Below are 25,439 nucleotides of genomic sequence, written 5' to 3' on the forward strand. Positions count from 1 at the left end.
ACTTACTATACCCATTCTTAACTTCTAGAAAAAGATCACGTAATATGTGGCATTTGGATACATTATTAACAATTATCAAATTAAATGCATTAGTTATATTAAGCATTTCATACAGATTACAATGGTCTCTTACACCATACAATTTAAATGAATATAAATTGTACGAAATGTTAAAGACGCTATCCGCAGTTAGTTCTAATTTTTACCACCTTAAGCGCTGGGATCGCTTTACTTACCCCCACCATGCACTTCGCACGGTCCCAGTTCGCGACGGCGGCGCGCGTGGACTGTTTCTATAATACCATCCACGCGGGCGCAGAATCCCGAGTGCGTCGGGTAAACTGATTGAGCTGTGTGTAAAGGATTTCTGTAATTAATATGTTATTTTTTTCTAGAAAACACCTCGCTAACGAGGAGGACTGTAACATGGAAAAATAAAGTAGGTAATCATGACTAAAGTGAATGATATTTTATGACTGACTACGTGCCCTGCGGCATGCTTGGATGATGATGCGGATTCCAACCACTACTTGGTATTACTTATGGTAATTTTAGCCTTTACATACTTTCCTTATGAATGAATGTTGTGTAAGCGTCACTTACCTAATGATGACTTTGATGACGATATTTGTAGTGGGTGTGGCATAGACCTATAGTTTATATCTATGGGGTGTGGCAGTTGTTGGTGCCCTGTAACAATATTTCACATAAATTATCGAAAGCGACAGTAGTTATTAAGTAGGTAATGAACGGAAATAGAAAATCACTGATGGGAAACGGTCAATATTTGTTTTTTTATTAAAGTATGTTGCAAATGCCACCGCAGCGGAACTACATAGCCAGTTTTGATGAATGTTGATGATGATTGATATGTTTATCTCCTAACTAGTCCAAACAAAGTTACTGAGTCAAAAATTGTGTTCTAAGCATTTCCCTCTATACCTTCTCATTGCTTAGCCTATTGTACAGTCAACCAATTTGAATCCTAGGCCACTATAGAACCTTTTCGCTTTAACTAGGTACTAGATACTTGACACGCATCACTCAATAAGCTGCACTGTCGTAGAAGTCATTATGGCATGGTTCTATAGTGGCCTAGGAATCAAATTGGTTGACTGTACATAAAAAGTAAATGTTATTGGTAAAGTACCGTTAATGTCGGAACCGTATAGTTTGCAGTGCGGAGTAAGGCAAGGAGGGCTAACCTTCCCAAAGCTCTTCAATCTATACGTTAATGGACTTGTTGCCAAGCTGAGCAGCACACATGTCGGTTGCCACGTGCTGGGCGTTTGTATTAATAATATTAGTAACAATACAACTCTGTAAAGAGCGAACTGATGGTGTTTGGAGTCAGAGGTAAATGTCTATCAATGAAATTTAATTTCATTTAAAATATATATGGTAGGATCAACTAGATGTGCTAATTGTGCTATACGCGTGCGGCCCGTAAGGGACAGAACATACGCAATACGCCAAATTAGAAACACGTTTTATCATTCCTGACAACATACCAAAATCAACCTACGTATTTTGGTCGGGTTATTTGTTGCCCACCATAAACCATACTAAAATTTGCAATTTGGTATAAAAAAAATGAAACTGTGACAAGGACAAACAATCATAGCGCTCTGTGTCTCTTTCTCTGCTACTTCTACTGAAAGTTCCATAAGAACATCTGCCGCCCCTAGTGAGTATTGTATTATTTGATCTTTGTTCTTTTACTTATTGTAGCTCTATGGGATATTCAGACCTACTATTCAATATATGATTCAGACTACGTCGTTTAGTGGCAACATCGCTATCATAATGGCGTTTTGCACTAAAGTGCCAATTACATCCACACTTTATCAGGCCTGCCCGCGTAGCCAACGTGCCAATAGTTAACGATCCGTAGCGAAAAAAACGCAACTGCCACTGTCGCACTAATATGGAACAGTGGTAGAGAGAGAAATGACTACGATACGCTACTATGGAAGGTGGAGTAAAGGAAATAAATCTCCATGTACCAAAAAGTGTCATCAAAAAACCTTAAATAGATAGCACTACATTACCTAGAATACTTGAACAAAAAAAAAACAAATTATAGACAGCGCACTTCGCTCCGTCAATAACGCCTAGGTTAGCGCCCCTACTCTAGCGCTACTCTGGAGAGATTAGGAACTATTATTTATAGCTGACAGCTGGACACTTGCAACAGTTCTACCATAAGAGATTTCACTCCTCTTAAATTCACACTCCATATACGCTACGGAGCGTTAACGATTGACACGTTGGGTACGCAGCCTGATATCAGGGGGCCTACCGCGAAAACCGAAATAATAGTGACAGAAAAAAATCCCGCAATTGACGAACTTCGATTTTCGCGGTTATAGCACAGACCCGATTTCGGGTCCGAAGAAGAGTATTTTTCTATTTTACCAAATATCATCATTCGTTTACAATATTTGAAATGTAAAAAAAATGGTTCAAATGCAAAAAATATCAAACACTGAACATTTTTGGCAGTTAGAGACAAAGTATTTCTTACATAACAAATATTGTTAACGATGTGCTGATATTCCGTGAAACGGAAAACAATCGTATAATCATCAGCTCAGGAGGCCTACCGCGAAAACCGAAATTCGCCAATTGCGGGGATTTTTCTCTTTTACTCTCTCTAAGACGTCATTAGAGTGACAGAGAAAAATGCCCGCAATTGACGAACTTCGATTTTCGCGGTAGGCCCCCAGCACAGTTATCGAGCCCGATATCGGGAATTGTGGATGTAATTGGCGCTTAAGTAACAATAGAAAAAGGCGGCAAATTTAAAAAATGAACGCGCGTTAAAAAAGCGTTTGAATGACACAAATGGATAACGTTGTCGGAATTTCGACTTTAAGCGTTGGCGGTTAAATTCATGTTAAATCGAATTTGGCATACAGAACTTCTAAACGCAACGCTTTTTAAGCTCTCTTGTGAATGAGGCCGAAAGGTTGTCTTCCCACACAAAATTCATATCTTTGTTATTGAAGCATAACATTTTTGTTCTCAAATTTTTCATTGTATGGGCGAGTTTATTTGTGTCTGAAACAGCTACAGCTGTCATTTAGACATTGACAATATTGACATATGACAGTTCGGTCCAAGCAGAAGTCGCAGAATTGAATTGAGAATTCGCAGATCGCAGATGTTCATTTGTTTATTAGTCACAGACCACGTTTTAGTGTTTTCTTTCTTATTACTTCTACGATGGTGAACGTTAGTGAATCTGCTGTTGAGAGTATCGGCAAGGTTCTCAACAATGCATCGCGGCCGATGAAAGAGCGTTTTCGGGCGCTATTTACACTCAGAAATATTGGCGGCGAGTCGGCGATTGAGCGCATAAGCGAGTGCTTCGGGGATGAATCGGTGCTGTTGAAACACGAGCTAGCTTACTGTTTAGGCCAAATGCAGGATAAAAGAGCAATACCGATTCTGAGAAGCGTGTTGGAGGATAAGAATCAAGACCCCATAGTGCGCCATGAGGCTGGTGAGTTTATTCTTATCATTAGTTCTATTGCACGTACACGATAACTTATGATAAGCTGTATTTATATGAAGCACGTTTACAAAGTTATAAAATTATAGTCCAATTTGAGATAAAAGTATCCATCACTTTATCTCATTTTCGGGGACGATTTGGTTTGACGTATAACGCGTGAGGATATAGTGTGAGGAAGGTGAAACTTACTATTAAGTAGATGTTGATAACTGCATCACTGTTGAAAGAGGAGTCACATATTGTTATTATGATTTAGAAGTTGCTTCATATCAACATCAAATATCACTTGAGTCAATATTTAATTCATCACTAGCACTAGTGCATTTTTGGCCCCATCAGACAGGGACTAATGAACTCTTATTAAATATATGTCAATCTATGATTTCAGGTGAAGCTCTAGGTGCAATTGGTGACCCGAACCTTCGTGAGCTGCTTGAGAAGTACCAACAAGACCCAGCAGTCGAAGTAGCGGAGACATGCCAAATAGCTCTACAAAGACTAGATTGGGTTGCAAATGATACCGAGAAAGAAAACCTATCAAAGAGCTTGTATGCATCTGTGGACCCAGCTCCACCCAGCACAGAGAGTGATATTTCTAAGTTAAGTCAGACACTGATGGATGAGACTAAACCTCTATTTGAGAGGTATAGGGCTATGTTTAGCCTTAGAAATATTGGTACTTCTGAAAGCATAAAGGCTTTAGGCGAAGGTAAGCTGTTAATTTTGGAAAGCACTTCTTTTACTGTTAAGCAATTTATATTTGCTACTATAGATTTTTTGATTATGACTGGTAGTATTTTTGATTGGAATACTTTAATAGCAATGTCAGTAGTTTAGAATATTCACTAGTGACATTGGTAAATGGTTGAAAATGGCCTGAAAATTACAACAATTCATCTGGGCCAATTGGTGCGGCCTGGAAGTGACGTCACAGAGTTGTTACTCCCTCCTTCCCCTTGTCACAACATGTCACAATTTCTTGACCCTCCCCCTAAACGTGTCACATAGTTAATGGATGAACCCTTAAGAACTTTATTTTGTTATCTGCTATGAATTAATGATTTTATTTTACATACGTACATATAATCATGCCTGTTTAGGTATGCACAGACCAAGGTTTTCCACTATGATCCTGACATATCTCTTTCGCTTCCTTCATTTTCATAATGTTTCTCATACATGCTCACCGGTGTAGGGTGCTCTTGACCTGTTCTTGTTTCAGAATTTCCCTGATTCTATTTTATCCAGTAGTCTAGAATAAAACCTCAGAAATACCTATTTTCTAATAAGCCATTTAGTACTGATGAAGAGATAGAGTTTATTTTTCAATGCGCTTGTGAATGTCAGATAAAGCTACACTATAAAATGAGACAACAAAAAACATTAATTCAACAACTTTTATTTGTTACAAGACTAATCTACCACTGAGATAAAACATTTAGACAACTTGAGTACCTTATTATGTATGTAAAAAAAAAAAAATGTCTTTCAGGTTTCAAAGCCAACAGTGCCCTGTTTCGGCATGAGGTAGCTTTCGTTTTCGGCCAGATGCAGGATGAGCGAAGTGTGCCCTTCCTGGTCAAAACCCTGGAAGACACAAATGAGCATGAAATGGTCCGCCATGAGGCTGCAGAGGCCATGGGCTCTATTGCCACTGAAGAGTGCACTGAGGTTCTGAAAAGGTATTGTGGGGACTCAAAATTACATTGAAACACTTGATATAAACTTTCAATTAATTATATTCTTAGCATTTAATAAATAAAATAAAATAGCCTTTATTTACAGAACAAAGAACAGTAGCACATTATCTCTCTATTATCTCCCATCTTTTGTATTCTTTGTCTGCTTGCCCTTCGGCAAAGGCCTCTATTCTTAGCATTTAAGAAATACAAAGAATGATAACAATTTTATGTATGTGACATTGACATCTCTCATAATGTCGTAATAGTCATAGGGACCGTGCGCGTTGGAGGGTCTGCCATCTTGTGGCTTGAATCGGAATCATAAACATGTACATTTATACGTCACCTGTTTTCTTGTGCATAGTAGGTTCTGCCATCTTGTGGGCTACATCAGAACAATAGACATCACATTTACGCCTCGCGCCAAAAAACTGACAGCTCCTGTGCTGCCTCCTACAGTTCATGCACGCTCCCTATACTTAACAGAGGGCTGAGTGGGGCAAGTGTCCAAAATAGTCTGCACTATTTTATTTTTATTCTCTTAACAAGTTGTGCTTAGATCATTGTGAACATTTTGCCTGGTAACTATACTTCTGCTGTTGACTATACCTACTTTGAAAATTTAAGCATAAAGCTACATAATGCGATAATAACTATGCGTTAAAATGGCCCAAAAGCCAACAGAGTTGAGCATTAGGTCCTTAGATATTTATTTCTATGTACTTCATTTCGTTCTATGGGAACCAAGCGGAATTCCATTGCAGTATTGAGATATTTGTATCTTAGTTGAAATGTCATCACCCTTATTACCTAGGCAATAGAGTCCACCGCAGGGCGAGCGCGGCGATTGTAAATGCTTTGCCACGCTCGCAGCTGGTAACATTTTGATTAAAATACAAATATCTCAGTTCTGGAATTACGGTTGGGGCTGATAGAACGAAATGAAGTACATAGAGATACCTATCTAATGGCCTAACTCTCATTTCTGTTTGTTTGTGAATCAGGCTCCATACAAAGGTGCCCATGGTCCTTTACAGTGTAAAAGTGAGTTACAGCGTAAAAGCCCAAAGACACAATAAATAAGAATAATTTACTAATCGCCACTGTCCTCGTTTTTGCAGGTATTTAAGTGACCCTCGGCCCGTGGTCCGCGAGAGCTGCGAGGTGGCCCTGGACATGTCGGAGTACGAGAATAGCCCCGAGTTCCAATACGCCAACACGTTGCTTGCCGTCCAGGCGTGAGGACCTTGGCTGTAACGGCGAACCACGTTCGTTGGTTCATCTATTTGCCTTTCGCTCTTGCATATTCGAGTGATTTGCGAGCGTTCGTATTAGCCTTCTTTTCTGGACTATTTTAATTTTCGTTGATGTATGGGCGCGTCCATAAAGGTGCGTCCAAATCTAGCAAATGCACCGCTAGCCCGCAATTAATTATTTGCGAAAGTTCTGTAAATGCTCGCATGTATAATATGCAGAGCGCGGGCAGTGTCATATGAAATGGCGCGCTAGGGAAGCATTCCCCAGATCTGGATGGGCCTTTAGATTTTACGCATCTAAGCGAGCCAAGGGGTTCTCGCCATTTTTTTTGTAATCTGATTGAAAAAGGGATACAATTTTTGATACACTAGTTCCATACTGTATAAATATTTCGTAAAAAAAGTCGCTAAAAGTAGGTCTTTTCTAACAACACAATTATGGACACTCTTTTAGTTTTAACTTTTAACCGCCTGCAACGAATACCCAGTGTAGCTAACTTTCCACAAATATACAAAATCCAGTTGATGTAGGTTTATGTAAAAAAGAAATTGAGGAACTCTTAGCTTTAAAAAAATCCATCTGTCTATTAAAAGCTGCTTAAGCTGCTACTGATCGAATGAAAATCAATAATTTTGGGTGATATTCAGTCACACCAATATTTGCTGAATGCATTTTGACTTGGTACATAAATAATTTCAGTCAGTTACAGTTTATTAACGTAAATAAATGTGGCCAATTAACCTGTCTTGTAAGCATATGAGAATTGGAATTAAAGGCCGTTGACGGCGTTGGGTCGGTGCAACCACCACACAGTCAAGGATAGTGACGGAAAACTTGAAATGGTTCCTTACAAGATCACAGTCATCGCTGGCAGTCTTATACATTATTTAAAGTGCAGTAGGTACAGCCAGCAGAGTTTTTAAAAACTCGTAGCATTTTTTTTAGATCAAAATACGGTTGCCAAAAATTTTAATAGCAATCTCGAGGCATTTCTCTATATACTAGTAACTTCATCGATTCGAAACCGGTTTTCTTAAATTTTAACTTCGTTTTATGGTCTAACAAACGCTATGTATTTTCAAAAAGCCTGCTGGCTGAATCTGCGGTATTTTAAGTATTTCTTACAATGTGACACCGGTGGCCTAGAACTAGTTAATGTATTTTTTCTTTATTGAAAGCAATATCATGTTAAGATATTACTAGGTATTTCTTATTTTAGATATTCAGCCTTAGTTATATAGATAAAGATGACCTTTTGTAATACGCGTACATGACTGAATAAGTATTAACCCTTTGAACGCTTTATGTCATAAACCCAAACGCTAAACTCCCGGGCGCAAGGGAGCTAATGTAAACTTTACTCGAATGTGTAAAGATAACTTTGACAGCGTACGTCATAACACCTATAGTTGTCCTTGGCGCTTTGGGCCCGAATAGTAACGACATCTTTGTTCGCCACCGGCGTGGTTCTTGGCGTTCAAAAGGGTTTTGAATATTTGTTTTTGGAAACACTCAATTTTGTATTGGTCAAAGAAGTATTTATAAATAAATTATCAAGTAATGCTTAAACACATGTTTTATTGCCTTCCGTCGCAGTAGATTTATACTATGAAATACCTACTGTCCTCGATACAACATACATGTCATGAGAGCAGTCGCTATCAGATATGCCAGAGCGACCGAGGTGGTCAAACATATCTGGACACGCACTCTAAAGCCTTGGCAATAGAGGCACCTTAGCCGCTTCGATATATCTGATATAGCGACTATACGGGTGTGTACGAACAAAACTAGGTATCATGCGTTCGAGACATCAGCACTTTTTCGATACAGGAGGAGGGAAGAGGCTGGAGGTACCTAACCTCACACCATAGTTGAAGTGAAAAAAAAATCTAAACTGAAAACAGTAAACTACCCACATAATAAAAATTAGCAAACTCTAATGGTGGCAGATGGTTTGGTGCAACCAACTCGTATCGGTCCCCAATTAGCGACTGGTTGAAATGATCAGCCGCACACGCCGCATCCTTTACACTTAGCAGCAATTAGTCGAGGTACATTTTTACCGCTGGTAGAGCCTAATAACAGTCTTCGCAATTCGTCATAAAAGGCACCAAGCTAATTCGTATCAGATAGCCACTGCAAAACCTAGTTTTTTCCATCCACCACTTTTCATTAAGATTTCGAGTAAGGCTTCTCAAATTCACTCCACTTCTGACACATCTGGTGAATTGCGACTCCGAGACAGGCGTCAGTGATGCTAACTAAATTATTTTAATCGACCCCACAGCCCTGACCATATTTGAGAACAGTCTTCCAGTTTTCCAGTTCATTGCTTCTGCATCCCATCCTCTGTGTCAGGAGCAGTGGCAGCAGCAGAGGCGCAGTGCCGGATCAACCATTAAGCAAAATAAGCACTTGCTTAGGGCACCACGTCTAGGGGGGCACCAAAATCGTTGGCAAAAAAACGGGTAGTTTGTACATGAACCTTTGTGCGTCGTGTACAGGGCACGTAAGCGCGTCTCCAACGCAGGCCTTTGCCCCTACGAGGAGGCCCATTCCATCAAGCTTGCAATATGCTGATTTTTTCCTCATACTTTACCCATTGGTTCGTGGTTGATTTTTGATTTCCAGAATTCTGTAAATCTGTCAGCCTTTGGGCCAAAGGGCCTTACAGCTTAGGACACCCAAAGTAGAGCTCAATTTTAGAAAGCTATTTGGCTTCAACCCTACGTGGAGCTTGTTCGTCAGCCTTCTCGGAGTGTCGAATTTAATAGTAGATCTACACTTTTGTCTTAATTTATAATTATGTCCTGTCCGAATTTCGCTCTCTTGCAACTCGGCCTTCGGCTTCGCACCGAAGTCTTAACAGGTTTTCGAGGATCGGAATTTGTCACTCATGCTGCCCGAGCTCTTGCACACCAAATTGGTTTGCGACGTATTGCACAAGGCCAAGCTGCAGAGCCGCGATCGTGCGAACTAATTGTCAAAGTTGTATGATAAAAAAACTGATGACGGAATCAAAGGCTAAAGTGCCGGTTCGGGGCCCCACGAAGGTCGAAAACCAAAAGCATACGGTTTTATTTGAACCAAAGGTTTCCTTTAGCAGAATTAATCTTTGTTTTCCTAAGATGTAATTTTTGATTCAGGTTTATTTCAGCTTCGGCGAAGTGGGTCAGTCGGAGGTCAATAACTGTTTAAGTTTAGGTTCTAAGTTACGTATAAACTTCCACCCTCCTTTACACATCCTTAGCGATGATTTTTTTAGATTAAACTCTCCTATGTCCTTTCTGGGGACTAAACTAATTATCTCTATACCAAATTTCAACTAAATTGGTTCAGCGGTTGAAGCGTGAAGGGGAATATTAAAAAATCAATGAAAATTTTACATGTTTCCACTTCGAAATGGTGTCAATGTGATACCATACTCGTAAATGAGTTCGGCATTCCCGATTTATACGAAAACGATACCAAACATAGCCTACTAGATTAACTCATGTAGATATCAAGATAAAGTTGAGAGCCCACCCCTCTCCTCTAAAGATGTACACTACAAAACTTGGTGGCTTCACTTCTTAACTAAATCAACCCTTGGGTCCTAACTCCTAGGGGCGAATCCTGCCAAAGGAAATCCTCGGTTCGAAACGCCTATTTAATCGGCTGCAACTAACTCTAATCAAGTGCCCGTTTGAGCGAGACCAAATGCCGAGCAGCAGGAGAGTCATGATCACATTGGTTCGATTTCCTTAGGTCTTATTCATACTCGGCTTTTTACTTTATGCAAAAGTTGGCTTTAAGCCTCACATAAACTTGGTCATTTGTCCAAATCCAGGCTTTCGTCTCTCGCGGCTGGGCATTATGCCTTGTTTACAATTCGCCATTGGTTTTTTTGTTTTTTGTTTTTTTTTTTTTATAGCGCGCCGCCATCAGACTCTCCAGGCGTCTAACCTTATGAAGACCTCAGCCTTCGGCCTCATTCACACAATTTGTCAATTCCAAGTTCTGCTTTCTTGCAGCGTGGCCTTTCGCCTCATACATAAAAGCGCAGATCCGACCGCACTTTCAGCCTTATGAAGAGCTCGGCTTTCGACTTAGTTTTTTAAGACACTTGGCCATAGATTCTTGCCAGAGCTCGGCCCTGCTGAAGCTCGACCTTTGGCCTCACATGAATGCGCTTCTCAAAAAACCTCTCTTTGCAACCCTGTGTGGAGCTCGGCCTTAGTCCTCGCTTACACTGGGTATTTTTTTCAGTCAGTTACAAAACCCAGCTCTCTCGAACTCCGCCTTTAGGTCTTGCTTGGAAGCGCCAAGTGGACACTCCGGATCTTCAACCTTATGAAGAGCATGGCCGTTGGAATCGTTTTTTGACTATTGCCACCATTGGTTTAATTCCAAGCACTGCTATCCTGCAGTTCTGCAAGATTGCCCGCCACGGTAGAAACAACTGAAGGTCAACCGCGAACCACTTTCAACGTGTTGTCTCCCCGTCGCACGTACGAATTTACAATTGCCTCTGGGCCTTAGTCCTTATGTAACTTTCGGGTTACTTTTAGTCATGTTACTTCTAGGGTTTAATTGTGAAGTGAACCAAAGCAGGTTTTAATCACATAGTTAGCCGGAAAGGCAAGTACACAATCATAGATATAGGTAATTTCAGTCATTAAGTTCACGCATGCTTTGATAAAGGTGACATTAGGATGGCGACTGCACCAGCATTACTGTTGCAACGTTACTGCTGCAGCACTGTCAATTTCCTTGATAAAATAAGTAATGGATTGAAAATACAAATTGCAGCAGTAATTCGACCATGAACGTCATTTAATTTACCAAAAAAAAAACAATGTTGTCAATGTAATCTGGATGAGCCTAGGCAGACGGGGCACCAAGATCTAGAAATGCTTAGGGCATCAAAATTTCTTAATCCGGCACTGCAGAGGCGGTGTTAGGCGTGGGCCAACTGCCTACAGCCTCGCCGTCCGAGGGCCTCGCCTCGCGCCTCAAAGAAGTATATATCGGACAACGAAAAACTGTTCGTTATTTCTTGCGCTACCAAAGGGCCTCGCTAAATGTACCTTGCTACATACAATTTTGGTCTTGCCTCGCCACTGCAGCAGAATGCGCGGCCTGCACAATTGCCCCCATATTTCAGGATCTCCTAGCTTATCGAGGTTGAAACCAGCCGGTCTGATTCTACAAGACCTTCATGGTTAACATTAACATTATAATTTATAACACATATAAAGTTGGTTCTGGCGCTGATTGCTCACGGATAACCTAAGACGCTCCTCGCTTCGCTCGTGGTCGCACCTATTTTTGACTCTGGGTGAAAAGTGGTGAAAACCATGAATACTATTACTGACTGACAATACTATTCAATGAAAAATACTCATTTTCACCAAGGCACTGCAAAAATACTCGTATAAATACTTTTGATGCGTAGTCTGATTTGCTACTTTTGATGCTGCCTGTAACATAATCACCAATTTCACTTAATTTTTACACAAGTGGTCATGTTGTCGTCATGACACGACGTGTTATTAAAGAAGGGTTAACAAACTTTTACTCTTTAGCATGAGTTATGTCTTATGACATGACTTTATTATAATTACTTAACATTTCACGGGTTTGTTGTTTTAATGGTCCTGCAGGGAGAAGTTGTCCATCCTAATGTGACAGTACTAGACTTTTATCACTGTTAGTTGTTGCTTTTGTTTTGTCTGTGAGGGGATGTAGGCACAGGGCGGATACGCAAATTGGTTTAGTAGGTAGGCACATATGTACCTATATGTAGTTTCTTAGGGCAGTCAGTTAAATATATTTGGGCGTAAAAACTCGTATGAATGGCAAAATACACCTCCATTTTAACATTACATTATCGTGTTGCTAATCAAACTAACATTGAGAGCTAAGAAACATCTTACCCCAAGTTAGGTTTATGTACGAAGCCTGATTTATAAAAAACTAATACAATCTATTTTAAAGAAAGAAAGCAAGGCATGAATCGGTCTATATCTGTTTTATACGGTTATTTTACATATTTAATTAATATTTATTTGATTAATGAAAAACCCCATGGTCCCGTGATATGGTAATGAAATTCACCTGTTTGTATGAGAGCCAATACATTCCGAGTCACTTTTCATAATATAATATAATAATGCGAAAAATATATTGTATAATACACATAAAAAACTTAAACTTGCGAAAGATTCACCCAAAGAACCGCAAGGAAATATACTGTATTTTATTGAAAAATATAGGGGCGTTGAAACATGTATTTTCCATGTAATTTTCATCGTTACTAAGGACGGCCACTCAACCTACCACCCATCACCTATAAATGTCAACCTCCTCAGTACCGTCACACTAGTCTAGTAGAGGAAAATAGTGTTGCCTCTAGTCTAGTTAAGCTTATACGAATAAAATAATCTTCGACGATCAAGATCTATCTTTAAGGAATATTTCCCTCGATACTAAACACCCATTAAACCTATGTTATACTCGTACCAAGTTATAGGTACAAATCAATTCTGATTCTGACTGGCTAGAAGCACCTTGACTGGATGTTGGATAGAGATGGTAGCCATACAAGTAGGTATGCTACCAAATTAATCCTCAAAGTGTTCTATTTCTGCATACGAGACCTGAACACCTAATCAATAACTTAAGTAGGCCTCATGTGTCTAAGCTCTGGGTTGTATAGCGAGCTCTTGATGCGATACGAGTAGGTAATCCTCAGTAGTACTTAGGCAATCCCTTGAGTTCTATTTGGGACTACATTTATATGAAGGTATACAATACATATGTCTCGTGTTGATAGCAATTATGGCTTATGGTTGGAATGAACCTGATCTTGGGGTTATTTTGATAAATACTTACAAATTTCTTTCACTGTGTATTTATTATATTTGCCCGTAATTGTTTGACTGAATATCTTTTTTTATGATACCTAAATATTAGGAGGCAAACGAGTATACGATATGATGGTAAGCGATTTACTTTGACTCTTAATTTCATGTTTTACTTAATTACTTATAATCTTATACCTAAACCTCACAGGCCAATTCGAACGTACACTGACATCAGAATGATACCTGGATGATGTCATTCACTTAGTTATCGTGCGTTTCATTTGCGCCAATACATGGACAAGTACGAGCTAAATGCACGATACCTGAATGACATCATGGCAGGATACGTTCGAATTGGCCTGCTAGACCAAAGGATAGGTGAAAGTCGTCAAGTTATATCGATACCGTTATAATGACATAAGCATAGTAGACGTAGTACTAAATTAAAAAAAAAAACACTTCATATTAGAAACAATCCAAACATAAGACGAGTAACACACAAATGATTGTCACTGGGACCTTTCCGTTTAGCTACGTGGTCGCTGTTTTCCTCAGAAAATAAGAATTATAAAGATCCTTAAGTAAGCAGTGTTGTTTCAAATTTATTCAATGGACCCGAAATAGGTGTACCTTACGAAGATGAAACCCACAGCAAAATTGATGACGCAGTCGGGGAGGGTTGACAGTTCGCAGCGTGATCGATGCTTCCTAATTACTATTTAAATTATACGTCTTATGATCAATGAACTTTAGCCGTAAACCTGATGTTTATCGGTGTATTATGGTTTAGTTTGATGCGAGTAATCAAAACTATTGCTCAATAAATCTGCTCGACGGTACTGACATAATTGACAAGTGAGAAAAAATTGCCACTTGTACCAATCCTGGGTTAGTCACTAACTTGGAGTTAACCGTTAACCCAGGTTTAAATTGTACTGGCAACTCCGCGTTTAACCGGTTAACCCTGAGTTAGTGGCTAAACCAATAACCCTGGATGGCGCAAGTGTCCCAGAGACAACACGTAGAAAAAATAATAATTAGGTAGATAGTTATCTACATGCATAACTTAACCGATGAATTAAAAGTAGCTGCCCGGAACGATTCGGACATTCTTCAAATTGTTACTAAATCCTACAAAAACAGTCAAGAAGAAAATCAGATCAATTGACAGGAGTAGGTAACAGTTGGTTGATTGACGCAACTTTAGGTAAGTATCTAAGTGATATCTCATTAATAAACCTCGATAAGCATCTGATCAGCACGTTTCATCATCATCATCATCATTTAAGAGCATGGCTCTTGTCGGTGGAGTAGACGCCAGTTTTCGCGGTCCTCGGCCAAGTTCTTTAGGTCCCTGTAAGACACGACATTTACTTTTCCTTTTAGTTGCTGCGTGTAACTTGCTCGTGGTTTTCCTCTTCCTCTTCTACCTTCGATCTTGCCTTCCAAAATAGTTTTAAAGAAAGTGTCGTGTCTTATCAAGTGACCTATCATTTTTCCTCGTCTATTCTCTATGGTCCTCAGTAGGTTTCTCCTCTCTCCAACAATTCCCAGCACTTCCTCGTTCGTTTTTTTCTCAGTCCAACTTATTCTCTCCATTCTTCTCCACAACCACATCTCAAAAGCCTCCAAGCGTTTCCTATCCTTCTGCCTCATTGTCCACGTCTCACACCCATACAAAGCGATGCTCCAGATGTATATCTTAATTAGGCGTTTCAATATGTGCCAATTTTCGTTATGTACGATTCAAACTGGCGATGTCGTGATGTCGTGAATAGGTTTTCGAGCGCGGCGCGGCAAAGGCGCCATTCACGATCGTATAATCCTCGTCTACCTATTCAATGTATCGTAGTATTGAATATTGAATAGGTACCTATGCTACCGTAAAAAGCCATTTTTAGCGAAAACGCGTTTTCACTAGTTAATACTTTATACCTTTAAACTAGCAATTCTTGTATATTTATATATTTCGCGGATCTCGGAAAGGGCTCTAACGATTTCGATGTAATTTACTATATGGGAGTTTTCGGTGGCTAAAAAATCAATCTAGCTATTAGGTCTTATCTCTGGATTTTTTTTGAAATTTTATGTTTTCTGAGCAACGCTCGGTCTCCCTCCCAGATATTACTAGTTTAACTGAGGAGGATCGTGTTAGGTTAACCGAGATCAAATACATAGCGCGCGAAGCAGAGCGAGCGAAGCGAACGTGCCGTTTCAGCGGCCGGCGAGCGCTAGAACAGAACCGACTTTTAGGATTGTAACGTCATCAACATAGAAAAAAAAAATTTTTTTTTGTTACGTTACGTGCATCGTCTAGACAGTAACAAGGCAACAAGTAGTTTTAAATAAAAAATATTTTTATGAACAATTAACTTAGTTCAAACAGTTTTCAGTTTTTAACCAAGGCACTTCGCGAAAACTAGTTTGACTGATAATCCCAATTATAACTAGTTTTCACGAAGGCCCTAAGGATAACTAATTAGTTGCTTACCATAGAGACTAATTATTTAAATTTTCCTGGGTCTTTCTTACGAGAGACTCCTTTATGAATATCGGTTAAATATAACAATTGTGTTGCTTTATAACACTGCATATCATAGAGAGAGCAGCGACTTCGTTTTATTCCTTAAATCTAATCTTAATCAAAGTTACAACGGCTATTATTTCTACTCTTATTAACACTTTTCTTTTTAAGTCAGCGGAGCGCAAGGATTAATAATCTGCCAATCTCTCGCCTAAAACGACTAAATTGCTTTTGCATACCTTGTAGCTAGCTCGCTCTTCCTTTTTGATCCTTTCTTAGGATTAATCTCCGTAATTTACTTTAAATAAATAAACTGTGAATATTATTCTGACACAGATAATTGTGATTAATATTTTATTTTCATTTTTATTACGTGTAAATAAATATACTTTTCAATACAATAACTAACGGTCATAATTTAAAAACTGACAACGGGACTTAATCGCGTGCACTTTTTTATATTATAGGAGTCAAACGAGCAGACGGATTACCTGATGGTAAGCGATTACCGCCGCCTATGGACTCCCGCAACACAGGAGGAATTGTAAGTGCGTTGCCGGCATTTAAGATGAGAGTACGCTTTATTCTTGAAGGTTTGAAGGTCGTATCGGTCCGGAAATACCGCAGGCGACACTGGCGACAGTTCATTCCACAGTTTAGCTGTACGAGGTAGGAAGTTTCTGGAGAAACGCACAGTTGAGGACTGCCAACCGTCTAAGTGATGAAGATGGAAATATTACTTTTATAGTTGCGTTTGTACACGATATAAAAAGTCAAATAGGGCTTTTTTTGAAACAAAAATTCCTAAGATATATTTGAAAAGTGGCTATCTAGTTTTTTGATGCAGTCGGTGACGTCTGAGTTTAATTAGTTTATACCAATTTTTTTCTAAATCGATTAATTCCCCATAAAAACTTCTACCCCCCTTAACAAGAGGAATTTAAAAAAAGGTTATTAGGTATATTTTATATGTTTTGCTTCGGAATGGTATCTATGTGTTACCCTAAATTAATGCGACATCATCGATGTATAAGAAAACGATACCAAACTTGGCCTAAGTATAGTAGCTTAAATGTTGTACTTATATTTATAGATAGTAGGTATAGGTAGGTTTCATGACTGGTGCCGTATATCACATATTCCGATTAATTAATACAAACGCGTACAACATTTGAAAATATAGTTACACAGACGATTCAAGTGCAAATTTCACAATCTACATTTATTATTGCGACCAAGAATAATGAATGTTTACGCAATTTTTCGTTTAGACGATTCAAGTGCAAATTTCACAATCTACATTTATTAGTGCGACCAAGAATAATGAATGTTTACGCAATTTTTCGTTTAGTTAGTAATGTACTATTATGAAGTAGGTACAGCTACCTAAGTGATATTTAAGAGTTCTGTTTGTATGGGACTACAGGTATCGCCTGCAGTGCCACTGGTATCTTATCTATCTTACTTCTAATAGCAGACAGGGCAAGATGAAATACATTAAGTAAAACAAACAATAAATACCTATTAGTGACGGCCAAGTAATTATATCGGAAATCATTATAAGTACATGTACCATTATACATATATTATTATATATACTGACGATCATAATATAAATTCGTGTAGATTGACATAGCATAATTTATACTTTAATTTATTATTATGAAATAAATGAAATGAAATCATATAATTTTTACTTGTTTGTGCAGTTTGTAAATAGTAAAAAAGTCTTCTTCTTCCTCCTGCCCTTATCCCACTTTATGTGGGGTCGGCACAACATGTTCTTCTCTTCCATTCTCCTCTATCTTTCGTCACCTCAGCACTCACTCCTTTCTTTCTCATATCCTCTTTCACACAATCCATCCATCGTTTTTTGGGTCTACCATCCGCTCTCCGTCCATCAACATTCATTTCTAACATTCTTTTTCCTATATGGCATTCATCCCTCCTCATTAAATGCCCATACCACGCTAACCTACCACTCCTTATCTTCTCCGCTACCGGTGCAACTTTCAAACTTCCCCTTATATACTCATTCTTAATCCGATCCTTTCTCGTCACTCCACACATCCATCTCAACATTCTCATTTCCGCTGCGTGCACTCTTCTTTCATCCGTCACTTTCGTCGCCCAGCATTCTGATCCATACATTACAACAGGTCTCACGATCGTCCTGTAGATTTTCCCCTTAAGTTTAAGGGGCATTCGTGGATCGCAAGTTGTTCCAGAGACCTGTCGCCATTTCATCCATCCCGCATTTATTCTATTTTTCACGTCACGGTCGATGTTGCCGTCACTTTGGATCAATGACCCAATAGTAAAAAAGTATTGCTGCGATTTGCAATGATATTATTTTTCTAATTGCACAATATGCGGTTATCTATGGTCCACAGGAGTGACAACTTTTGTTTTAAAATTTGTGTGTGATCGCTATAAGGAAAACAATCTTATTTTCAACATAATTCAAATTCACGTCACACTCATATCGTATAACTTAACTAAATTTCACGGTTGTTTAATTCACGACTCATTTTGTTAGTCATTATGCGCGACACTTTCCTTTTCGGTCTAAATTATTAAGGACTCTGAAACATGCCACGCGCAGTGACTAAAATACATACGTCAGTAATTTAAATTGTGCCTATACTGAAAACCATGTAGCCCAGTGACTGTAATAGTACATTACGATACAAGTGCGAAAACAAGAAAATTCATAACGAGGGGCGATAAATTAAAACACGACCGAAGGGAGTGTTTTAAATCGACACGAGTTGCGAATTACCAATTCGCACAGGTATCGTACAACGTTTTACAGTACATATGGCCCTTTAAAATTTTAAATGTTCGACATAGTAACGTAATATACTAATTTTCGTACTAGTGCGGTACAGTAGCACCATATACTGTAAAGATATTAAAGATACGGTTACGCAAAACATTAACTTAACTATATCCAAATAATTTAAAATATAATTCTAATAAGATATTTACAGATAATAAATATATAGGCTAGACGGCTTTCCCATTCCCGTATAGACGCCGTGTGAACGATTTTGAAAAATGCCATACAATATTTTCTGTCACTGTGGGTTATTCCCACTAGTTACCACCAGTGGTAACTACTGGGAATTTCTTCCCACCTTTTACCACTAGTAACTACCTAACTACCGGGAAGAAAAATATCCCACTAGTTACCATCAACTTGGTTTGGTGGTAACAAGTGGGAATTTATTTTCTAGTGCAATTTAGCGAGCGGTATACGAACCATGTTTCGACCGCCATTGTGGCTTGATCACACAGTGTGATCAAAATTAAATTTTATGTTTATTTTAAAAAAAAAGGGCCTATTTATTTAAACAAATAAATTACAAGTAAGAAAATAATCACTTAAAGATACTAAAAACAAAATTAATAATTACTATAATTTGATGTTATAAAATAATTACGCAATTATAACATTTCCACAGATATGAAATTCGTTGTAACACAACAGTTTTTCTTCATGCTGGCCCTAATTTGCGGGCCATTTCTCCATACAAACGTACTCGGCTGTTCCCTCCGTGGTTTTTGAAGCTAGAGCAATGATTTTTTCAACGCAGATTATTATTATTAATATCTGTGTTGAACTGTTTTGCGTTATTTGATATTTTTGTTTTTTTAAGGCACTAGCGGCACTTCAAATATTCGTAAAAACGGTATTCAAAACTGACATCAATTAGCCTAAAAAGCAAAACGGTCCATCACAGATAATTTCATTACCATTTAAATCTCAAAATGTCGTTACTTTTGGTTAAGTTTTGAAGGAGGAAACAGTCAGTTGTCCTTATCACACTAGTTTTAGGAGCCGCTTCCGTTAGCGAGACGGATATATTCACTTAAAATATTTAAATCTCACCTCCCGTATCCTCTTAATGATAGGTAAAAAGAAGGTACAACATTTAAATAGCTATATGTTTTAAAATCAAAGTTGGATCAAAGTTGTTGATTAAGAGCAATTCCTAGCTGAGCAACTTCTCAAATCTCGAATTTTTTAAGCTATGCTTCTGTCGCGCTGCGGTGTGCGGGAGTATATGCGTGAGATAAGGACAGCAGCTTGGACTAAAATTCCCACGCAAAAAACTCTAAAATCGTGGTTTCGCTCTCGACTGTTTCCTCCTCCAAAACGCAACCAATCATTATGAAAACGAAACTGGAAACTGCAAGAGGAAGAAATAATCTATGACCCTATGTTTTGATTTTTTGGATATTTGTTGTTGTATACTGCGCCTTTTTTTGCAGCCAATTCAATTGATCCGTTTTTGCGATTTTCGAGACGCTGTAAGTTTCAGCAAAATAAAATAATCCAAAAAAGTAAAACATAGCGGCACAGATATTGATGATATTGATCTTAAGTATTTGAAAAAATCATTGCTCTAGGTTAAAAATCCAGGGAGGAAACAGTCGAGAGCGTTTGTATGGAAAAATCGCAACTATGAATTCCTCTTATGAGTGTTACCCACGTGTTACCACACCAATCGATCGAGAATCGATCGACGGTAGAATGAAAAAGTCGACATCGATCGACAGTTTCTTTTCTGCCTAGGCTATCGATCGGTCAACGTCGACTGTTCCATTCTAACACTAACACCCTAACCTCTCGGGCTTAACAATTATATGTAAGTCTGACTGTCGCTGTACCCATCACCTTTCTGATTATGACTTTCGCTAATTTAACTGATACCTACCGTACTACTACCCACTAACAACTCGTAATATTGTCGTTAAGCAGCTGTCGGGTCTGATTAAGGAAGGAAAAAGGGCAAACATATTCTAGACACTTTACTTCTCTTAATATCGGACCCGATACATGGATATGCAAAGGAAAATTCAAAAATGTATTCTGCGAGGAAGTTTTAAATATAAGTACAATGCAAAGGTTTGTTTGTGTTTATTAACCAACTCCCTAAAACCACTTTTTTATCTCAAGTGTGAGCTCGGCTCCCACTTAACATGATCCCAAATTTCGTAAAAAGTTAATGAATTTAGAGATCACACTTTCATTAATCCGCCTGAGGCTGTAAAGCTTCATGAATAAAGCTTAGGGATTTATTGTCGACCAATTGAATAGAGTAGCGACATTGAGAGGTTATTTGGTCCTGAATAAGAATCGGGTAATATGTTGGGTTGGATTTCTTTTGTGCTTCTAGTTACAATCGGGCGTTGAGATAATCAAGGAATACGTATTTAAATAACGCCTGACTAGTAGCATTTTATTTTTAATGTTGCAACCGGGGAATTTTAATAATATCTAACTAAAATCAAAGTAGTAAACATTAGGTTCTCGTATCCTTTATAATCTAATCGTATTCTATAAATGGCATGTCGTAACTTATTGATTTAATTTTTATAATCGCAATTTTTCTGACGTAAGACTTTGACACCTACGGCCCGATTCGAAGAATGATTAAGACACGTTTAAGATCTTAGGAAGATCTTTAAAAGATCGATAACTAAACGATATGTTAAAATTGACGTTTATTTCGATTCCGGTGTGATCCCAATAAGGTATTTCTAACGTCAAAGTGACATTGGTTGCCCGAATCGAGCTGCTTCTATCAATTATACGACATACAAACGATATCTAAATGAGAACGTATCTAAACCAGAACTTATCGTTATCGTATCTCATTCTTCGAATCGGGCCGCTACCCAAAGTTATAGCTCAACCTACCTACTTATTTTCAAACCGTATATAGATATGATTACTTTTTTATTCAATATCTCAATGTTACTAGAAACCATTTTCCATGGAACTGGTTTCTAGTAACATTGAGATATTGAACTGGTTTCCATAGAACTGGTTTCATTATTCTATTATTAAAGCAGCTCTATTATTAGTTCCACTACATATACCTAAGGTAATTTTCCGTACCTATATTGAGATCACAAATGCAATTGCTTTTAGTTAGTTTATGTACACACATATTATAAGCCCTCTGTTATGAGCTCAAACATCTAATATTACGGCCAGTATAATGATAAACAATTTACTTATCTGTGAAAATGTTGTTATCTTTAAGCCCGAGAGGTTAGGGTGTTACCACACCAATCGATCGATGGTAGAATGGAACAGTCGACGTCGACCGATTGATTCGTCTAGGTAGAAAGTATCGATCGACCTCGACTATTTAATTCTACCATCGATCGATTCTTGGTCCATTGGTGTGGTAACACGTAGGTAACACTCTTAAACAACAACTTTAACCCAACTTTGATTTAAAAATAAATAGCTATTAAAATGTTGTTCTTTACACCTCAGTTCTCATAGATGCAATATACTTAATTACTTACTTTTATCTACTCACAATGTCATAAAGACATAAACCCTCAATGATACGTTCAAAAATCGCAAATTAGGGCCAGCATGGCACGAATGTTACAACGAATTTTATATCTATGGAAATTTTATTATTGCGTAATTATAACATCAAATTATGGTATTATTATTTAATATCGTTTTGTAGTATCTTTCACTATCTTTAAGTATTTATTTTATTACTTGCAATTTACTTGTTTAGTTTAAGTAAATAGAACTTCTTTAAAAACAGATAAATGAAAAGAGCATAAAATTAAATTATGATCACACTGTGTGATCAAGCCACAATGGCGGTCGTAACATGGTTCCTGAACATATCATAGAGAGCTTAGAATATGAGTACATAAAGCAGTGTATTTAATTGTACATAATTAGGCATTAAACTTTGAGCGCGGGTTTTGAAACGAGCGATGCGAATTTCCTAATAAGATCACACAAGTGCATGGCATACTGTAGCAGTCACATAAACTACTATTTTCTACTTGTTGACTTTAATCTGTGTATAAGGACTTCATAGACCAAACTATAATCGTAGACGCTTCAATGTTCTTGTAGTCTATGGCACTACCGACTTAACTTTCAAAATTCATGGTATGTCAAAAATCAATAACCTATATAAATTTCTAAAATATACCATATTTCGATAAAAGGACTTTATTCATTGTATTTTTGCCAATGGTTGCGTTTCGGAAAATTTAAATTCAAAGGTTTTCAGCGTTACTTGTTCGATCAATTGTGTTAAGAGGGAAGTATACCACGTGATCGTCCATACAAAAAGATAAAACGTTTGTCCACTTCTATATATTTTCCATTCTCCATGATTTTGTAGTATGTTATTGACACAATAAAAAACTAGGTTTATTTTATAGGGTTACCGTTTTCTTCAAAATTTGCAAAACGAAGAATTTTTTTACGAAAAAGCGAAACCTATAAACCTAGAATATATTATGCTGAAGCTATCGAATTCAAACACAAAGTGATTTGTTAAGATTCAGTTAGAGTTAACCGTTTTCTCCCGAAATGGAATTTCATATAAAAATTACCGTCATTTCGTTAGATTTGAAAATCTATTCTTCCCTCTTAAAAATTGTTAAATTACGCGCTTGCCTGATTAAAATAAGTTCTGGTGCTGACACTGATGAGTTGCCAAAATAGGTACTACTCCAAAAATAAAAAAAATATAGCATAGGAAGCTAGGACATAAATGGGTCAGATAGTAGAAGTAGAAGTTATGGTATAATTCATACGTTGACTTTTCAGCTTTTGCAGTTGACTAATGGTTGACTATTAGAAAAAGTATTGTATACAATAGTTACATATTTAAGTAATTATCTCTTACACCGCCGCCGGCTCTCGACAAGAGTCGTGGCCACGGTACTCGATTTTTAGGGATTCCTTCTGCAATAGATTGTATAAAATACTAAGTACCTACTTGCCCATGTTCATCGCACGGTGATTTCGGTGATGTTTATTCTCAACATAGAACAATATATCTGACAATGACAATTTTATCTTGAATAAATGATTATAACCGCAAAATCTAATACGGATCGTACATATTTGCAATCGAACCAAATGCATAGAAGCTTACAATGCAAAAACGTAACATTTTCTCTAAAAAGATCTACATCATAAGCCCCTCTGTGCTCGAATACTTAAAACGAGAACTTCAAAACTACTAAGGATTTAACTTCTGCTTAAAAGACAGCGCAGGCTGGGAATAAAATCCATTTAAATAAATGCTAACAGATACAAAGTTGGTGCATTCGTTTTAGCTGACGACGGAAAAAGTCTTAGATTAAGTTTTTACTATTTCTAAGTGCCAGTGCCGTTCTTTAGCTGTACAACATAAAGGACCGACCACATTGAATCCTGACGACACTCCACGAATCGCGCGCGTTGATAGATCTGCTACTGCCAATTAGGAGCCAATAGCCAATAGTACATTACTATAGAGGCCGGGAAACGAAGGCTTGTAGGCCAAGTAGATATAGACGGCCGAGCGCAGCGAGGATGAAACAGTCATCGCCGTCCTATTTTTATTATTATTTCATTGCAAGTTTGAGAACATTGACACATAAGTAAGTACTGTTCTCCATCCTACATGTACACTTCCTTGCGCATTAGAGGTTCCATCTTTTGACCTAAGTTGGAAACTTAAACCCGACAGTTGATACTTCGCGCCAATAATCGGGAGCCTCTTTTGCCCTCTACAGTTCGCGACCGCTGTCACGTTTGCAAGTCGAATTTGAACTATTGACATCGATTATTTCTTTCTACTTAGAATTTTCTAAGCCGCAACCAGTTATCACATCTCCGGAATGCAGTTTCCATTTTCCAGTTCGATAACTTTATATTTCGCTTCATTCAACCGTCAATCTAGTAGTCCAAAAATTGCCACGGTTTCCCACTCATTAATATCATATCATATACCGACGTAATGATTATGTATTTCATTTATAAGTAAATACATATGCTTATTATTAAGGAAAAATCCAGTTCTTTTCAAGTCGCAATGCCGATTCTTCCACTCCAAATGATGGACAGTTATTATAACCGCCAGTGCCTGAACCAAGCGATACTCCGTTCAAACTTGCAACGAAACTGCAAAGTCGTTTGAAATTGAAAACTAGATCCATTCCATTTTCAAACCTACCAGTTCAGTTGTTAAGTATATTTACAAGTTAATATAATAAGAAAATTCTTGAGTTTTATCCCGCAAAGTTTGTGTGAAATGGTATTGCTGCTAAGCAGGAGCACCTGCACTCTGTTTTAAACAGATTTCAGACAATTTTCGCATCGCCTGCATCACAAAACTAGTTGTAACTGAAATTAATTATAAATAATTAGTGAAAATTAGTTTTCACCGAGGCGTTTCGGAAAAGTCTTACAAAAACGTCGCGAAATCGCTGATATAACTTATATACTTTAATATCACCACTGGCAATATTGATTGTCCACAACTTCTTTCTAAACTTTCGTTCAATACGCCCACTCGGTCTAAAAGATTTTATCCCCCCCCCCCCTTTCAGTTAAACGCACTTTATCTAATTATAGGCAAAATAGTTTCCTGTGTCGCGCAGCTCGTAACTTGAATAATTTGTCGATCTAGATATTGACGTTTTTAATTGCTCAATCCCTAGTGTAAGGCGCAATCTAGTCAATCAGTGCTTCTAAATAACATGTTGCAGGTAGTGATAAGCTATGGAGTGTGATCTGTAACTTTAATGTATTTGAGCCCGGTCCATGT

The 25,439-nt window shown here is 38.0% G+C and overlaps 1 protein-coding gene across 1 annotated transcript; it reads left to right on the forward strand.

The window, feature by feature from the left end:
* The first annotated feature begins 3,031 nt into the window (after window positions 1-3,031).
* Window positions 3,032-8,028, forward strand: LOC133522057 (deoxyhypusine hydroxylase). Its single transcript, XM_061857246.1, has 4 exons — window positions 3,032-3,508; window positions 3,909-4,229; window positions 5,013-5,202; window positions 6,324-8,028. Exons 1-4 carry the CDS (start codon window positions 3,229-3,231, stop codon window positions 6,442-6,444), a joined length of 912 nt encoding a protein of 303 aa, XP_061713230.1. The 5' UTR covers window positions 3,032-3,228; the 3' UTR covers window positions 6,445-8,028.
* The last annotated feature ends 17,411 nt before the right edge of the window (window positions 8,029-25,439 follow it).

Source organism: Cydia pomonella, chromosome 10 (assembly GCF_033807575.1).
Source record: "Cydia pomonella isolate Wapato2018A chromosome 10, ilCydPomo1, whole genome shotgun sequence".
NCBI classification, from domain to species: Eukaryota; Metazoa; Arthropoda; class Insecta; order Lepidoptera; family Tortricidae; genus Cydia; species Cydia pomonella.